This window comes from Trachurus trachurus (assembly GCF_905171665.1).
Source record: "Trachurus trachurus genome assembly, chromosome: 17".
Taxonomy (NCBI): domain Eukaryota; kingdom Metazoa; phylum Chordata; class Actinopteri; order Carangiformes; family Carangidae; genus Trachurus; species Trachurus trachurus.
The window spans coordinates 33153300-33173305 of NC_139900.1; the positions used below are offsets into that span (position 1 = coordinate 33153300).

Here is a 20006-nt window from a genome sequence, read left to right on the forward strand (position 1 = left end):
CAGCTCCCGTCTCTAATTTGGAGTCGGCTCGCGCGTTTGAGCGCTACCTTTAACCAACCCCCCCTCCCTCACACACGCACACACACACACGTACACATCCTCCCCCACCCCACCCCCCTGCACAGAGCCATTCATGTTTGGACCATTTGTATCACATAACGCCGAGTCAGTGGACCACTGAGGGGCTAAACTTGAGACACGTCTTCAGCAGCAGCAGATGTAATTTGACAACAGGCCACTTTGGAGATCACGCGCTGTGCGGGGCGCTCTGACACTCCGTGATTCTCATGCAAATGAATACACGAGCGTAGTTAACGCAAATCAAAGTTGCCTCAGACGTGATCATCGCGGCGGTTATTGTTGTTGCCTGTGGAGTGGAGGAGTCGGAGCATGTTGCATAAGTCGCAGTGTAATGACTCAGCGCTGCACCTGTCCTGCAGAGAGGCCTCTGACGGGCTCAGACCTCACCACTTTTTTTTTTTTTTTTTTTTACTCCGTCTGTCCCAGTCACCAAAGTGCCACATCACTAGCCTACTGAGAAAGAGGAGCAAGGTAGTCGCCCCGGCTCGCATGTGCAACTGCAAGGTCGATAACAGCTAAGAACATGTCCTTAACAATGATGTATCAGCTTTATACTTACTAATTAAATGAGAATCGCTCAGGCCTATAAAACTAATATGTGAGATCCTACAGTCCTTACATGTCCCTGCACCCTAAATAAGTCTATTTGGACTTTATCCTTGGTATTTAGGCCAAATATAAGTAAAATCACTGTGAAGGGCAACATACTGTAGCCTATGGTTTTTTTTTTTGCAGCAAAAACCTTTTGACAGACAAAATGAGCATTGCTCACACAAGGACATAAGGAAGTTTATTGTCATTCAAGTTGGCACTCTGCAGTGAGTCAAAAGATTAGAAACAATCCAACATTCATATACAGTATCATAATATAATCAAAAATATTTCAGTGTTTTATGGTAATTTAAATAATTTCACGCTGTTTTGTTAGATCTATCAAACAAAAAAAGAAAAAGAAAGGATAACCACTTCATTATTGTGGTGTATTTGGGCTTTAGAAGGTCACAAGGAAAGTGTAGAAAACAGAGGGCTGAAGAGAGGAGGATGATTCTTGCCTCCATCTTTCAACTCATTATGTAAACCTTGAAAATACAGCCTGGGGAGAAAATTTAGTTCTGTCAGTCATTGTACAGGAAACAGCCATGCAAATACATTTTTTCTTTTTTTACCCCACGAGCAGCACGACAGTCATCAGATTCATTTTGTATGTAAAATGCACAGAGAGAGAGACTGCTTATAAAGAATGATGCATAATACACGTCAGTCTTGGAAAAAGAAAGTTCAGCAGCTCTCATTACTCTCTTCATGTTCAGGCAGCTGGAGTGAAGCTCCTGCACTCCGTTTACACTTTTTTCCATCTTGAGCTTGGAAGTCTCTTGTGCCTATCGGCTTGCCACGGCAACTTTTCTTATCTAACTCTATTTTTGTCCACCCCCCTCCTCCTTTTCTCCTCTCTTTTACACCACACACACTCATGTAAACACACACATGTGCACACCACAACTCCACACACGCCCGCTAGGTTCTACTGGGATTTCACAATGCTGCTGTTTATGGTGGGCAACCTGATCATCATCCCCGTGGGCATCACCTTCTTCAAGGAAGAGACCACCACGCCCTGGATCATCTTCAACGTGGTCTCCGACACCTTCTTCCTCATGGACCTGGTGCTGAACTTTCGCACGGGAATCATCATTGAGGACAACTCAGACATCATTTTGGACCCTAAAACCATTAAGAAGAAGTACCTAAAGACTTGGTTCATTGTGGACTTCATCTCCTCCATCCCAGTGGATTACATATTCCTCATAGTGGAGAAGGGAATCGACTCGGAGGTATACAAGACTGCTCGGGCACTGAGGATCGTCCGCTTTACCAAAATCCTCAGTCTGTTGAGGCTGTTGAGGCTCTCCAGATTAATACGCTACATTCACCAATGGGAAGAGGTAAGAGCATGCATTTCACGATTGTGTCCCTGTGTAAATATTATATGAAATCTAATCACACATCTTCTAGCTACAGAGGAAGAAACGCCTAATCTAGTTGGTGATAAAAGGTCGACGATTTGCCTCCAATATGCTGATGTTGGCTCATGACCAAAGCAACAATCTGCTTGCTCTGAGCTGCCTGCTCTCCTCCGCCTGGAGGCTGAGTGTTCATGTTCTCACCTGCCACCTGGTGAGAAATGTATAATGTCAGCAGGATGTTTGAGCTTTAACAAACTTTGCATCCTAATTACTGTTATTGTCACACAACCCTTTCCCCCCCTACCCTTCTGTCTCCCTGTCTGACCTGGCAGGCCCACAGGCGGCACCAGGCGGTCTAATAAGGAGCCTATTACCAGGGCAAACACAGTTAATCAATTAAGATGCCAGAGGAAGAGCAGGTGGGGTAGAGGGTGATGATGATATGCAGCACTAGGGGGCTGTTGACTGTGATTACATATGTCACTAACCGTTAATTTGGAAACAATGGAGAAGTTGGGTAAGCTGGCTCTTCTCTAGGGGCCTGACTTGCAGACTTTGGATGTGAAGATAGGTGCTGTTGCCAGGTAGATTCTCCAGACCGAACTCAAAGACCCAGCCCTGCCCTTCCTGGCCGCTCAGTTTTTATTTACTCTGTGTGGGATGCATGTTGTCGGGGGCCCTGCTCCAGCCTGTCCCCAGACTCCTTTCTCAAATGAAGGCGAGCGGCCTGGGAGACAGGAGGTCCCGGGATGTCATGAGATCTCTCGACTTTTCTCGTTTGTGCCAGTATCGGCAGCATGGTGTGTTGGCATTTTGCAATGGTGAGCAGCGCATTGGAGCTCGGCTGCTCACTTGACCTTTGGATAATTGGATTTCTGAAGATATGATGTGATGCGCACACATACACTCACACACAGTGGTGCATGATGGGAAGTGATACTTGGCATGCATGGAGAATGAGATGCGGTGGAGAGAGAGACACTGAGAGAGGCGATACCCACTTTCAGATGCCTGTCTCTTTCACGTTATCAGCCATCGTTTTATTTTGAAAACCCAAGTATCTGAACCATGAAACTGTCTCGGAGCTGTCCACACAGTGCTGAACACATCCATCGTGCCTCAACACAGCTGTACAGTACAGTTTCTCTCATCAATCCTCTGTAAAAACGATTTGATAAACCGCTATATTGTCAGTTAGTGATTGACAAAACCTGACAGTGAAAACCTCATAAAGGTTAAAGCGGCATTTAGAAAGATCAGCGCATGTGATTCATGTCCACCCTCATTCTTCATCTCTCCCTTCACAGAGTATCACTTCTGCCTCAGCTGCACTGAGTAAGAAATGACCCATTTCTCATTCCTTGATAGTGAACTTTATTAGACAACGACGGCTGTTCTACTATGAACGGCACTGAAACTTCAGCAGCTTTACACATCACGGAAATTATTATTACTTTTAAACAGCCATCAGACTATTAAGCAGCAACAGAGAGTGACTTGTTGACGTCAGTCAGGTGATAGATGATTGGCCGAAGTGACCGTCCGGTGACTCAGAATGATTGATGGGTAAGGCGGCATAGACTATCAGTTGTTAAGGATCATGATGGTCCCTGTCCATCATCCTGTGTCGTTGAATGTGTGTATTTGTTCAAGTTGGCATGTCTGTCTGTGTTGTTAGCGTATCTTTGTGCCCGCAGGCTTGCGTGAGTGTGACTGGGCTCTGTGTGCATGTTTGAGCCTCTGATTGATGTCATGTGTCTTTGTGTAACAAATGTCTTGCCTGCTCCTGCTGTGTTTGACTTGGGACTGATGGGAGCCTGTCTCCCCCACTCATTAATCAAACTTGGTGTGATCCAAAAGAGACTGTGGAGTTAAGTGGGTAGTCAGTCGTGACGCTGAGATATGATTTCAACGATTTAAGCAAAGTTATTACCCCAAAAATATGAAGTAGTCTGCTTTTCTCTCCTTCAATTCAGTATGTTTCACAGTTTAAACCCCCCTCCTGTCTTCTTGTCTCACTCCAGATATTCCATATGACCTATGACCTGGCGAGTGCGGTGATGCGGATCTTTAACCTGATTGGTATGATGCTGCTGCTGTGTCACTGGGATGGCTGCTTACAGTTCCTGGTTCCCATGCTGCAGGACTTCCCCTCAGACTGCTGGGTGTCCCTCAACAAGATGGAGGTATGTGTCAAGAAATCATGTCTGTGCATACAAAGTCACACATATCACCCCAGAACTGGATTTACATTTTTACTCTGAGCTGATTGGGAAAGAGCTGATCGTGGTCACAGAGTATTGATTGGAGTGTCTGACCGTCATCAGAAAATATTGGCTGAATGTCAATCAATGTGTCATGGTGGCCATGATAAATGCTTTCTGTCTTTTTCTGTAACGTCAACACTCAAATCTTTGTATGTATTTTTGTATCTTAATTAGATTCATTTTATTCTAAAGACCAGAAATTCGGTTCCTGTTCCTGGTAACTTAGTTTTTGTTGCCACAAAATTAAATTAGTGGGCTATGATAAATATACTGTAGGTCCAAGTCATTGACACAAGAGCAGGAGTCAAAGGTCAAATGTGTGGGGTTGTTCTCAACGACACTGGTGCGCGGTTGTAAATACATGTAAAAACATCAGTATGCCAACAAGCTCACAGTGACTGCAAATTATCATTACACCGTATACAATGTTCACCATTTTGGTTTAGTGTGTCAGCATGGTAAAAAAAAAAAGAAAAAAGAAAAAAGCTATTTGGCAATAAATACAAAGTAAAGCTGGATTTATGAGATAAATTACAATTTGACCTGAAAAGTCAGAGACAGAAACAGAACAGAGAAATGATTTACTGTTTGAAAACCATAAAACACCTCCCAGGATTTCCTGCCAATCCATAGTGGATGATAGATATATGTATGCTTATAGGATATGCGATGCCAGAAGAAAAAACATTATATTTCATCCTCTAAGGACCACGGATGTCAGAGCAAAACTCTTTGCAATCTACTCAATAGTGAAACTATAAGATATTTCAGTTTAGACCAAAGTGTGAGAGCAACATCCCTAAAAGCACGCTGCAAGCATGACTAAAAATAAAGGGTCCTGTAGGTTGTGATTGTTATATATACTGCAATTTGGTTCAAGAGGGTCCACTTTGAAAACAGAGCACTCCACTGTTCAGAGAAGAAGTACGAGCTTAAGCGATGTCAGTTGTTATAATACTAGTAGTGCTGATTCAGGAGGGGAAGTCAACACATGAAGAAAATTGCTCATATCACCAACTTCTGCTCTTGCATTCAGTCATTGTGCCAGACAGAAAACAGCATGAGAACACCAATGAGGCAGAGAGATTTAAACACGCACCTCTAGATCCCTCCGTGCCTCCTCCTCAGTTTGGTGGGGCGATGACAGGAAAGATAAAAGGGGAAAACAGAGGGATTGAATGAGCGGGGGGGTTATGGCCAGGCAGCTGGGCTCTTTGTTGCCACGTCTCTCTCAGAGAGATAAAAGCTGGTTGTTTATAGGTCTGTCTGTCAGCCTCAGCTTTTTACTGAGCAAGGGGAGACCATACTAACCCAGACACCAGGAACAGGTCCAAATGGGGTTTTAAACAGATTGGGTCCTGCGCCCTTACAACGTCAGGGCCAGCCATAACTGCTTGTAAATTTCAGATTTGAAGTATTTCCTGGATGACAGCAGTTATTTTATTGCTGTACAATAGTAATTCCAGTTATAACAAGTTAATGTGATGATGAGAGTAAATAGCCTCTCTTTCATGTTGATGAAAGGGAAGGAAATCCTCTGCCAAATGGGAACAAACTGCAGTTTCACTGGTGCTATTTTTTTTTAAAGCATCAACAAAATCATATGTTACAATATTGACTCAGATTCTCAGTATCAGTTTGGGTCTGATGAACAGTGCTTTCATAAAGCAGTGGCAAAATGATCTAAAAAAAAAGACCAAAAATATTTATTATGGGGACAAACCAGGTTAGAGTCATTTGTTTTTTTTATGCTGCCATTAAAAGTCTTTAAAATTTAGAAAGTAATTCTACATTATATTGCAGTGTAATGTCTAGGATTATCAAAAGATAATGTGTAAACTACAGTGGTCCAATGTTTAACCACGGTGCAGACACTGAGAGACTTCAATCAGAGCAGGTGTGTCCACTGTCTCTGGGGCTGACTCTCAACCATGTCCTCACCAGGTCTTTGATGTTACAGACTACTGCACTTCTTTTACCTGCATCATTCAACTGTTTGCCCTCTGCTGAAATACAAAGTCACTCACAACTCTCATTGTAACAAAGTAAAGCAAATGTCGAATCCTCAAATCTACAAATTCAAATGAAAATTAATTTACTATTAATTAACAGTTTCAACAGCTGAATTACTGTTTTGGTCATTTTTCAAACAAAAATACTTAACACGCCACTGCTGCTGCTTTTCTCTGAAAATGTTTTGTCCCTGTTTTCTTTGAGAAACTGTGAAGTCTAAATGATTAATTTAGAATATAATTAGTAGATTAATCAATAATGAACATAATAGCTTTTATTGCTTTAAATGTAATTAAAATATACAGATTTGTGCCTATTCTCATTCTCCCAAAATGGGCTTTGTATGTAGCCTATAATGTAAAAACCACATATACAGTCCTCATCTTCCTTATAAAGCTTCACAACCAAAACCTAAAGAAAACTTGAACATTTCCGTTAAAAACTTACATGTGAAACAAGAGGACAACCTTGCAGTGCATGCAGCGCAGAAGTCTGAAGTCTGGGATGATGAAGTTCAGAGCTGACAGGCCACTGACTCCTCTATTGCTCTCTCCCTCTGTATAATCAAAGACAGTCAGTCTCCAGAGAGCCGTCACTCTCAAACTAAAGGACCGGCCTGGCATGGTACAGGCTGCCTACAGCCACCTGAGACCGCCCCCCTATTGAGTGGCTGACAACTTGTAACATTAGCCAGTGTGTTGCAGCCAGACCATCCATCAAGCCTCTCGCATCCTGCAGCGGCTCTGGTGGTGTGGGGCCTATGGGCAGAACCCGTGGAGGGCGTTGAGAACACTCTGTAACTCAGGATGACATCCACTGACCAGTAATTGGGTTCTGTAGTGTCTAACTTGTAATTCTCCTCAGGGAACATAGGTTGTTTTTTTTTGCATTACACCCCCAACTGCTGTCCATTCATTTCATTTAGCTTACATTTAGTGCTACCTTTTTTTTTATTTTTTTTATTTACTTTTTATTGGTTTTTTTAATACACATACAATATGTGCCAACAGGGCACAAAAACACACAGGTTAACAAAACGTAACATGACAAGGGGAGGATTTGTTCATTAAGTGGAGCATCCGAGTCAGGCATAAACACATCATACATAAAAGGATGTTTCTTCAGGATATGGAGCAAAACATTTCTTAATCAAGAGTTTAGCCTTATCTTTGTGATCTATATGAAATCAGGTCTTACAGTTGACACGTAGCTGAGCCATTTCAACCAGTTCTCTTCAAAAATATCATATTGGTTTTTGAGTTTGAATGTAATTCTCTCCATAACATATATATTATAAATGATATCAATCCATTCATTAATTGTTGGTTTGTCTTTTTTAAACCACTTTCTGGTCAGAGCCTTTTTACACCCCACTAGCAACACTCTCAGAAGGTATTTGTCTCTCTTTGGAAGATCAAGTCCATCCAGATCACATAGGTATATGACTTTGAAATTTAAAAACATCTTCCTTTTTAGTGCTACACCTTTATGCCCCCTTGTCAGCAACAAAGTTAATTTCAATGGTAGGGAGGGAGTGGGTTGGTGGCGGACCCTAAGCTGTGTCAGTGGAGCACAACTGGAGGCAACTGGGTAATAATAGTGACAACAGCACTAACTGACAGGCACGGGTGTATAGTTTCGACTCTGTAATTACAACTGTGTGTGTGTGTGTGTGTGTGTGTACCCATCCCTTACTGTATCCACATCACAGAGACGTCTCTTTCCTATTATCCCCCACTGCTATCAGCGGGAGGGGGCTTTGCTGTACAGTGGTCTGCTGGCTTGGAGAAGATAAGCCGGTAATCACTATGTACGGTGTTAAATCACTTGATTTACTTTATTTATTTGTTTGGCCAAACAGTATCACGGGCCTGCTGCTGGACATGGCAAATTTGATTTGAACATACTCACTAGGCCGGTAACAGCATACACTACACATGAAAAGTGAAAGCTGCTGTCCAACCTCTGTAAATGGATAAGAAATTAGGTGGTGTTTGTTTCCTGTGTGGGGAGAGAAAAGGATGTGATTATTTCAGTCCCACAGGATCTCAGGTGGTTTTGCACTCAAAGATCTCATTGTGCTGAGTGCAGAAGACATCGCTGCCATATTCTGCTTAGAAGTACTGTTACTGCACTTTATACATCAGCCAAGCAGCATTGACTTTACTGTACCTGTGTTGAGAGCAATTGAAGCCAGAGTGCAAATGTTTTGAAGACGGAGCAACACTTTTCCAGTCAGGCTGACTGTCCATAGTGGTGACTGTTTCTTGTTTGGAAGAAAGTTTCTCACAGATTCAAAGCAAACCAAACAGGGCATCCTACAAACAGCCCACACACCCTCTCTCTAAACGCCTCTATAGGAGCTGAATTCATCAAAAATCCAAAAATCATAGATCGCATACATGTTTGTCTACTTCAGGACTGTTACTCAGCCTGTAAAAATAACAGTGTAATGTCCCAGATCATACAGTGAAGTCGGTTTACTCCTGTTCTTGTTTATATCTCCAAGTTCTTCAAAAATAAAAAGCTAAAATTAGATTAAAAACCAAATACAAACAAAAAAAGTTGAAACAATCTGACAATATATTTTACACCAGGCTCAGGTGGACAATTTTGAAGCCATAAAGGGAAAATGGAAACAAATACACCACAAGGTAAAGGTCTCAAAATGCTGTTATTTTTTTTGCTACCTTCAGATACACACACCTACTTCTAGTACTGTCACCTGGGTTCAACAAAAACATTCAGCCACGTTACATTTTGGTAAATGCAGTGCTTTTGGTATTTAACTCATACTAGGATCAGGTCAGGGGGATTGTGGATCCATTAAGTTGATTTTAATCTCTCACAGTCCTCCCACCTGAATGTGCAAATATTGGAGCACCTTGTCTTATTGATCTTCAAATAAAGTCAGTAAATAAAAATCCCTGATAGTGAGGAGAGGAGGAATTTATTACACTTTAATATCTGTGCACAAAATATGAAGCTAGAACCAGGTGACTCTTAAGTCTAGCATTAAAACTGAAAGATACACTGAGCAGCATTTCTAAATCTCACTTATTAACATTTATTATGTGATTTGTTTCACCAGTACATGGAGAAAAATGTAAAAAAAAAAAAAAAAACTGAGGTATCTCCTTGTTAATGCTTCATATGCACAGAAATTGCCGTAATATCAGCTCTGTCATTTTAGCAAGAAAGTGAGTTTATTTCCTACAGTGTTAAACTGTCCCTTTAAACTCATGCAACGGCATAAAAAGGAGGTTAAATTAATTAACTCAAACCATGTAGCTACACCAGTTCAGACAGCCTTCACATGCTGTTCATGTTGACGGATTAAATACTGCATGACACTTTTACTTTAACCTTAAAATGAGCAGAGGGACAGAGGATGTCTTGGTCTCCACGTTAAGTGAAAACAAATTTCACTGTCCAGTCCACAGATTATAAAGAGAGACTACACACTCTCGGTGAGGCAGTGAATTGAAAAAGAGACGCAGAGAGACTGAGGTGACTGTACAGTAAACTCAGATAAGACATTGTAATTTAAACTGGTGGGCCAGGCCAGAGGTCTTGTTACATGTGCGTCGGTTATCTTTTGATATTTGTCGAGTTTATCGTCCATTGGACACACAACATCATCGGTCATCCAGTGTGTTGTAACTCCATTTTCTGTTATCGGCTTCTTCCTGCCTCTGTCATTTCTTCCATAACTGCACCTGTCCATCCCAGACCGAGCCTCAAGCCTTCAGCCCGTGGTGCAGGGAGGTGTGAACTGATGTGAGTGGTAACAGGGCAAAGGTTCAGGTCTTTGGATGTGCTTTTGGTCATTTTTAGCCATGCATGTTGGTGTGGCTGTCGGGATGGCGATGTCAGTCACTCCGTCCACTACTTTGTGTTGAGTGACTGTGACACTCCTATTAGCTTTAACTGTAGCCTACTTACTTTTTTTCCCCCCTACAAATAAGCAAATACTAGCAAGCTAACATGCTAAACAATGATCTTGAACATTAGTTAAAAACTGATAAATAAATAAAACGCTGATTATTTTAAATGTTTTTATTTGACTTTATTTTACAGGATAGCCCCTTGAGATGTGCCATCTCATTTTCGAGGGGGTCCATATTATCAACGGAAATACAAACATACATAGTAGGCTACATAGTAACATACAAAGAAAGTAAGCAGAACAAACAAACAGACAAAAAACAAAAACAACAAACAAACAAACAAACAAAAAAAGAACAAACACATGATACAATATAGAGACACAGAAATATAGGCTACTGTATGCCTTAATGTTCAAGAAACATGAAGATTAGAGGAGCATTTCTTCTGTGTGTCTAGTTCAGCCAACACTGGCTATGATCATAAAATCTCACCAAAGACATGACATGATGACCTCTCCGATTACACCACCTCACACAAGTTATTTTTATTCACCACCACCCCCTTTTGTTGCTAGACTTTTTTTTTTTATATATCTATCATTTTGGCTTTCTTTTCAATGACCTCACGGGACTACTGGCACAGCTACAGACTCGTGGTCTAAGTGCATGTACTGAGCTAAATGTTGGTGCATTTTGTCCGTCCGTGGTGTGTAAATGTGTCACTCCTTGAAGGCACATCACTTAACTCGCACGTGGTCGTTCTGTCATTCTGGCAGACGAGAAAAATTCACGCCTGGCTGCTGCACAGCAGGGCTGCCACACGGCATGTATGAAGAAGACACTGGGAGATAAAATTAAAGCCCCTGGATTTTCAGCCCACTTCAGACTATCTGCCGCTAATGGAGACAATGATTACCAACAAGTAACGGATAGTTCCCAAACTGAATTCTCTGTGGAGGGCTGTTGAGACTTGTGAGGACGTGGAGTCTCTCTCTCCCTCTCTCTTGCCTGTGCTATTTCAGAATCAAAGTGCTCATCGTTCATCTATTATTCAATCTGTTTCACTCCACTGTTTCTCTTTCTGTTTTCACATACACCATTTAGTCTCAGCCCACTTGGTGGAGCTAGATTTATTTTTGGAGTCTACATTTTCCTCTGTTCATGACGGAGAAGCACTTCTAATCACTTTGTGGCCCTTTAATGTTGTTCCTCATAGATCTGCACAGAGACATGAGATGTTTTACTATGACTCTTCCCTTTTATGTCTGATTATAATTTTCTAAATTGACTAATTAGATATATTAGGTTCTGGGTTTGATTCCTGAGCCTGGGGCCTTTCTGGATGGAGTTTGCATGTTCTCTCTGTGTATGTGTGGGTTCCCTCTGGGTCCTCCAGCTTCCTCCCACAGTCCGAAGACATGAGAAATAGGTGGATTGGAGACTATAAAAGGCCCTTAGGTGTGAATGTGACTGTGCGAGGTTGTTTGTCTCTATATGACAGCCCTGTGATAGACTAGCAACCTGTCCAGGGTGTACCCCACCTTCCACCCCTATGTCAGCTGGGACAGATGATGGATGGATGTTATATTTGCAATTCTTTAACATCAGAAAATTTCTGCCACAGTTTCCCACAGATGATGTCTGCGGTCATTTGTTTTTCCAGAACAATGCATTAAAACCCAAAAGTATCTCATTTTCAATGACAAAGCAAAAAGTAGCACACGAGAAGCTGAAACCAGACTGTTCTTGCTTGATTATTAACAAAAAAGCAAAAGTGTTGCTAGATTATTTTTGTCATTTAAATAATGGATTCATTATCTAATCTGCTCTGTGTTGTTTCATACCCAGTTTGTCACTGGCATCTGAACATGTTGTCACTTTCTGATGAACTATGCATCTTAAATTGGGTGGGTTGTTTCAGAGGAATTTAAAGATCACACGTTCCTACCTCCTAATCTAAATAAACAAACAATTCATTCATTGGAAGTGGTTTTGGCTCAAATGGAAAACAAAGTTGTTCTTATAACTCATTGAAAGTAATTTTAGAGATACATGGTTTTCACAGGGCAGGACACGGGACGTTTGTTGGAAAAAAGCCAAGCTAAATATATCACTATTAAGAAATATAGCAGCAGATACATTAATAGACTGCTAATGTACTTCTGTAGGTTATGAGAGAGGTAGTTGATTGCCTTTGCTAGCACAGTGCAGACTGTAGCATGCTGCAGATTTAGAGTGTGTGAGTGTCAGGGGTCATGATAGAGAGGTTTTGTTTGTGTGCTTAAAACCAGGCTCTAAGAGCTTTTCAACCCCATTTAATACAATGTCATTACACAGGACACTAGTTTCTTTGGTTGAATGATTAAAAAAACAAAACAAAAAAAAACAATCCAAAATTTTGGCTTCAGCTTGAATTAACTGGCATCATCAGCCTGTTCACACCGAGGTCGCCACTAATGAAAGAAACGGGAAACAAAAGAAGCTTAGTGAACAAAAGTGTCAGGTCAGTTGAGCTTGTGGCTCAGCTTTTGTGAGGACGAGAGTTTTTGGCTCAAAGCTACAGGAAAACAACAACGAGCAATTATTAACATCTGAGAAAGTTTCAGTGTTGATTCAATGACATGATTAATGGTCCTTGATGTGTTTGTAAGTTATGATCTGAGGTTTGTCCCTCTGTGAATCTCCACACAGACGGGCAGGAAGCTACGTAGGTGTCACCTCCTGTAGTAGATTCCTATATACACTGCTCTGAAAGAGCATATTTAATGACCTCTCATTATCATTCTTCTCAAAGGAAATAATTTCCAAACCGTCTCTACTTTACTGATTAGGCCTCGAAGGATTCCCCTGATGTCGTTTCCACTTCCTCCCTCCTCCCCTCTAATGCAGCTCTGTCCCTTGAGTTCTCATTTGTATAAGTGCTTTTCCGTGACCCCGCTGTCCCCAAAGCTTTTCTTCTGGTTCCCTACTCTCTGCCACCACTCTCCCTCAAAACATGTCTTTTATATAACATTGATGTCTTTAACTTGTTTCTTTATCTCCCCTTTTTCTCTCTCTGCAGAATGATACCTGGTCAGAGCTCTACTCCTTTGCTGTATTCAAAGCAATGAGCCACATGCTGTGCATCGGTTATGGCCGGCAGGCCCCAGAAAGTCTTTCAGATATCTGGCTCACCATGCTGAGTATGATTGTAGGAGCTACTTGCTATGCTGTTTTTATTGGCCATGCAACCGCCCTCATCCAGTCCCTGGACTCCTCCAGACGGCAGTATCAGGAAAAGGTGAGGAGCCTCATTAAATCAGCTCTGTCCCATGTCCCTAACACCTTTTTTGTGAATATTTTAGTTGTCTTGTTTATCATTCTTTACACCTTTTCAAAATGCAGCCTGATATATTTGGTATGTTTCCCAACTCAGAGTTGAATTAAAGTTTTGATACTAAACTTATTTGATGGATGGATGGATGGATGCATGAATGCATGAATGGATGGATGGATGCATGAATGCATGGATGCATGGGTGGATGGATGGATGGATGGATGGATGGATGGATGGATGGATGGATGGATGGATGGATGGATGGATGGATGGATGGATGGATGGATGGATGGATGGATGGATGGATGGATGGATGGATGGATGGATGGATGGATGGATGGATGGATGGATGGATGGATGGATGGATGGGTGGATGGATGGATGGATGGATGGATGCATGAATGGATGGATATGTCCACATCTGGTAAAGAACTAGTGTGAGGTGACAGTGCCATGTAACCTGCACATGTAGAGGATGATTTGAACCTGAACTCTCTCAGAGGATTTTACATAATTACAAGGGACCAGAAGAGTTTGGTGCTGGAATCTGTATCATAGGAGAACAACTTGGATAGGTTTCACTCTGTGTGGCTTCACAGTGAAGCTCACTGGTGGAGGTCAGGGGGGTTAAAGAGCTCCTTCAATTTTTAATATTCCCACATCAGGTCAAAACAGTGACACAGCTCATAAACACGTGTGTATTTTTCTTTTCTCCTCCGCTCTCTTTGTTCATCAGCTGCTGCAGCTGTTTTGTTGCCTCATCTGTTCATCTACCTATGATGCAGGATTTCTATACATTACTACGACATACGAGTGTGCGGTTGTGTCTATAAGAAGCTGTGCCGTGGTGCAACAGCATCAGATCACACCGACACACTTACCTCTCAGGTTATGACCTTAATTACACATCATCAGGTCCTGTTAAAGCCCTTGCATATATTATCATTGGGCAGTGTTTTCCTTTGACTATCAGACATCTCTGGAACAGCGATGGGGATCGGAGCATAGCTGAGCAGCGCTGCAGCAGTGGTCTGTGGTGGTAACACAGCACAGCCTCTCTCTGTTTCCAAGCAGAGTCTCGCTGGCTAGGGAGCAGGGGGAGTGTTGCTGGCTTTCAGCAGCCAATCAGAGGCTGCGGGTGTGTTCGGCCAGGTAGAGCCACGTCGCTAGGGGCTGGGCGAGTGTGTGTGCGAGGGTGAGCTGATGTGGGAGAGAGAGAGAATGAGAGAGTGAGATAGTGTGTGTGTGTGTGTGTGTGTGTGTGTGTGTGTGTGTGTGTGTGTGTGTGTGTGTGTGTGTGTGTGTGTGTGTGTGTGTGTGTGTGTGTGTGTGTGTGTGTGTGTGTGTGTGTGTGTGTGTGTGTGTGAGATATGATGTCCCCTTGGGCAGCAGCAGTAGAATTGATGAGGCAGCAGACCTGTGTGTCCTGCCAATGTCATCCTGAAGGTGACGTAAGCAACCATGGCTGCCTCTCTCTCTCTCTCTCTCTCTCTCTTCTCCTGATCACTCACTCACTGGCTCTCCCCCTACCTGCACTCTCTTTCATCTCGTATGCGTCTTTAAGTGTCCCTCTTTACATTATCTCATCCCCTCTTTCCTTTATTCTTCCCCTTCACCTCTTAAATACACCCCACCTGATTTCCCCTCTATCTCATCTTTATCTCTCTCTCTCTCTTTCTCTCTCTCTCTCGCTGTCTGTCTCTTCTCCTCCTCCAGATCTGAATTTCTCTCTCTTTCTTCTTCTTCTTCTTCTCTTCCCCCCCTCTCTCTTTCTTTCCTCTCTGGTGGTGGTGTCCTTGAGAGGTGCAGTGCTACTGCTAACCGGCTGCTACAGGGAGCAAAAGCGAGGGGGAGGGGAGACCTGTGGGAGATGGCAGGGCCTCGTTGTTGGTGCACTGCAAGATATTTGAACACTGCCTGTTTCACATCGTTTAGAGTGTGTTCGAGTTGTGTGGAACTCCCTGTGGAGTTTTTTTGCAGTCTTGTGGACGGACGCTCGCTTGGGTATATAATATATCATGTCTAATAAATGGTTTAGTAGATGACGATTCAGCAAATTGACTTGCTGACTGATGCTCTCCTCTTCCTGTGTGTCCTGGATGATGGGAGTTAAAAGGCTAGAGAGAAATCCATTGTGTGTGTGTGTGTGTGTGTGTGTGATTTTTATTTGAAGGAATGTTTTTGTCTAAGCAAGAAACCACTCCTCAGCTGTTTTCCTATCAGTTTTAAATATCCTGTTGAATTGCACCACAAGCAGTCTGAACACCGAGTTGTATAAGTTTGTACAATCCTCAACCAGCTCAAGTATTTGTATCGAGTTTAGGGATAAATTAAGGAGGTAAAAAACTTAAACATCTGGAATCTGTTCATATTACTGTGTGAGATGTTTTCTCATGCGTCCTTACTTACTCCATCCTGGTATATATAATTTTTCTGCTGAGGGCAGGAAAGTGCAATTAGCCAGAACTACTCTTTTTCTGTCCAGTTTTCAGATTTTCTGTTTTTTTTTTCTTCTGCAAAGTTTTTTTTCTGCTGCTCTGTGAGGATTAGTATTTGAGCTGAAGATGTGTATATTTAAAAAAAGAAAAAAAAAGAAAAGAAAAGAAAAAAAAAAGCACACACACATATACGTCACACGCTGAGCTAAAAATGCCAGCCATGCCAGCAAGGCTGATGCTGATGCTGCTGGGTGAATTCACCACGCCTCCAGAAAGGGCTATATGAGTGACATTTTTATCATGTGGGGAGTGTTAGCAAAACAAGTCTGCTGGCAGTCTTTTACAGCCCCAGTGAGGCTGAAGCTAACATTGTGTGTGGAGGTCTCCATTTCAGCCCAGCTGTAATGTCAGACTCTGGATCCATGCAGGTTAAAATTATGCAGAATTTGGCTTGGTCGCTTTGGTGCAGAGACCTGTGAGTTATTTATTATTATTACTCAGTAATAGTGCAAAGTGACACATCACGGACAAGGAAGTAGCCTCACTTGTGTCATCTTTGCTGTTGCAGTAAATGACAAATTTAGGAATGTAATTCTGGTGATCATGACATTTGGCAGTGAGCTTTGGAAAGTTGGAGTTCATGTTTTGCTGGTATCTGCCCTACAAACCTGCATGTCTATCCAAAAGAAACACACGCATCCTTAAAGGCTCTTCAAACTTATGGCCCACTCACACATGTGCTTTTACTTTTTTTTTTTCTTCTTCTTCTTTTTTACCATGCACCACTGGCTGAATAAGAACAGAAAAACCTCCCTTTAGTCCAACCAGAGAGTTGAACTGTTTATGTGACCCACACCTTTTGTATTAGCGTCAGTGTTGGATTTTATTCAGATGCAGTGATGGTGTCTGTTGACTTTTCTCACTCAGTTTATAAATTTAATCTAATGAAGTGACACAAATGTGGTCCACCCCATGTTAGAGTAGGGGAGGCTACACATTCATACCTGTCTGCCTAACGTAAACCTGAGCAGGAATCTAATGAGCGAGTACAAGTGAAAACAGCTGTGTAGGTGTGTAGTGTCATGCTCTGCCCGCTGAGTGACTCTCTGGACTCTGGTGTCCCCTTTTACTTTGAAATTTCTTCCTCGCGTGTCTGATGATAGTTTGACTCCCTGGAAATCATTCACCACTCCATGTCATTTTGAAGGACTGACCGAATGGTGAGAGTTATTATACATACAGTGGGCTGTCCAGCATAGTGTTTCTGCTGAAATAAAGAAAAATAGTGCAGAGAAATTCACAGAATAAGGTATTTTCATTTTACTGATTAGCTAATGTCTTCTTTATCCAACTCCCTGGATATTGGGGAGGGAGTTGTGAATGAGTAAGTGATTTGATATAAATGAAGTGACACAGCCCCCTCTCTGTTCTTTCTACACCCACCCTGATGAGTCTCACCTGTGTCATTTAATCTCGCTGTCACTAACATATTTAATTCTGTGAATTCTCTTCATTCTTTGTCTGGTTTGTTTCCTGTGTTTGTTCCTTTGTGCCTGCAACCTGCTTCGAGGTTCTGCTGTCTGTTCCAGTTTTTTTCCCCCTCCTGCCTGTCGACTCATCTGCCTGTGAGCCTGTTTATTTTCATCATTAAATGATGATCTCTGCACCTACCTGCCTTCGTGAATGACTGAATTTAGATCCTGAAATCATAGCAGGGCCTCCACTCGCTTCTTTATCAGGTGTAGGTGGTGAGTGCACTACGCAGTTTGACAAACATGCTAACTATGTTCAGCTCATAGTGTCTCTCTCTAATCAGCTGCTGCAGAGGCAGATACATTTTTAAACAATATCAGAGTCATATTCACATAATTTGGAAGTTTTAGCTATGAATGAATGAAAATCTGTGTTGTGTGCGTCACAAAACCAAATATAGGCATATTCTTATACATTATTTACAAATATGACTTATTAAAGAAAGCCTTTTAGCATTAGAAACACTGCAGACTTATATTTAGTTGTTCTTTGGTTTAGGTTCCCATGTTGCTGCACAGTTTCCCGATGAGAATTTCCTCCTACTTGTTGAGCTAAAAATAAACCATTTAAAAACACTGCAATATTTGAAAAAAAATGCATTGCAATGCAAATGCAAAGCCGAAAACAGAGCCGTTTTTGTTTGAGGATATTTTTGAAATACGTGGCGAGAATGGCGACATATTAAAAGATGTGTCAATGCGTTTGAGAAAAATAAGCTTTTTCAGTAATGTGTTTCGTATTTTAAATCTTACCTTCAGAGCATGGATTGTGCCTTTAAGACATACAACAGACAGCGTATTAGTAATGTGACTCTACACCGATACACCTTGTGCATCCATAATCAGCTCTTAATGGCCTCACCGGGGTTTTACACTGAATCAGCTCCTCTCTCTTGTAGAGACTAATCTCAGTCAGCGAGACGCAGTCTGAGCTCTCTGCCATGATGTGGCACTGCACAGGATACAACATGATGTTTTCTACACCCTCCTCCACATATACACCCTCCTCCTCCTTCTCCTCCTCCTCCTCTTCTCCGTCTTCGTGCCACTGACACCATCAACAACAGTGATTTGTCCGCTCTTAGCCAGACTGCTTGTCACTGATCGCTCCAATTATCCTGAGCGAGGCTGACTTTGCAAAGATACTGGCCACAGAGTTTCCTGCTCACCACCGCCTGCAACAAAAATCAGTGTCCCTCCGGTTGTGCCAAATGATGCTCAGTGCTCTGAAAGTGTGTCTGATGTAGGCTACAAACCCTTATCTGTGCCTCACTCCCTTTGACTGAATTACAGGATTTTCCTTAGAAGCCTCATTTCATTTAATGAGACTTTGTACAGTGTGGGACCTCACAGTGTGTTGTTCCTCCCTCTGTACACATCTTTGAATTGAAGACAGACAAGACAAGCTGACTTACTGCTATCTGATTTTCTTCTCTTTGGTGAATGTGCTTCATAATGTAATGAGGCGATTTAGCCGGGAATGAAGTGAATGAATTATACATCCACATGGCCGTTTGGGATGAACCCGAATTAGAATTTCCAATAGAGACAAGTTGTGGGATGAATGAGCTGCGGAGAAGATGGAAAAAGGAGGAAGAGGAGTGGAGAGGAAAGGAAAGGAAAGGAAATACAAGAGAGAAGAGGATAGGAAAGGAAATACAAGAGAAGAGAGCATAGGGAACAAAAGAAAGAGAAAAGGAAGGACGGAAGGTAGGAAGGACCAAATGAAGGAAGGGAAAAAGCAAGAAAGGGAATAAAAAGAGAAGGGATGATAAAAACTGGCAGCTGTGATGGGTCAGTGTAGTTCACAAGCTAAAAAGTGGAAAATTTAATCAAAGTTAGAAACAAAACTCTCCATAAATTTTCCCCTGAATGACAAATCGCAAAATGCAAAGAGTTCCCAAAACAGCAGTTTAGATGAAAAAATGTCAGTGAAGTGTTTTGCCGTCGCACACACTGTCATCAAAGTGACACAGAAAGTGGATGTCATTTTCGATCTCATTTGGGTGTTTGTCAGTCCCCTCTGGGTGCTGAGACACACCAGACAAACGCGTGCTCCCTCTCCTCCGTGACACTGGAGAGATTTCAGGTTGGCCCGGCGATGATCGATATGGCGCGCTGTGACATGGCTCTCAAAGTCAAGTCATTAAATGCCACCATCTAAGTTCAATCAGATAGGCTTTTGCTGCCTCACTCTTTCCGACTTAGCCGAGCCACAATGGGCTGGAATGAGTTTCATGTCTAACTTCATCTCTGTGAAGAGCGTGAGGTTTTTTTTTTCCCTCCCTTGCACAGAATAAACCCCACACCTTCACTTTGTCCACAATCAGCACTTCTATCCTATGAAAGGCACACCAGCTGCAGCGTTGGCTTTGACATGCCGGGTAAAGAGCTGTGACACTGGGTCATTTCTCCGGGCCACTCTCCATCTGCAGATGTCAGGAAGCAGAGTTACTCACGCAGGTGAGACTTTGCCTTGCATAACTCCGTCACAGGAGCTGTGCA

General features: G+C 42.3%; 1 protein-coding gene across 1 annotated transcript in view; it reads left to right on the forward strand.

The window, feature by feature from the left end:
- LOC311000703 (potassium/sodium hyperpolarization-activated cyclic nucleotide-gated channel 2) overlaps window positions 1-20006 on the forward strand; it is a gene marked incomplete at its 3' end in the record, with an annotated part of 29931 nt that overhangs the window by 2170 nt on the left and 7755 nt on the right. The window contains exons 2-4 of the mRNA XM_083991501.1: window positions 1601-2024; window positions 4070-4231; window positions 13277-13495. Coding sequence (XP_083847627.1) covers window positions 1601-2024; window positions 4070-4231; window positions 13277-13495 — 805 coding nt within the window. The remainder of the gene's footprint in view (window positions 1-1600; window positions 2025-4069; window positions 4232-13276; window positions 13496-20006) is intronic.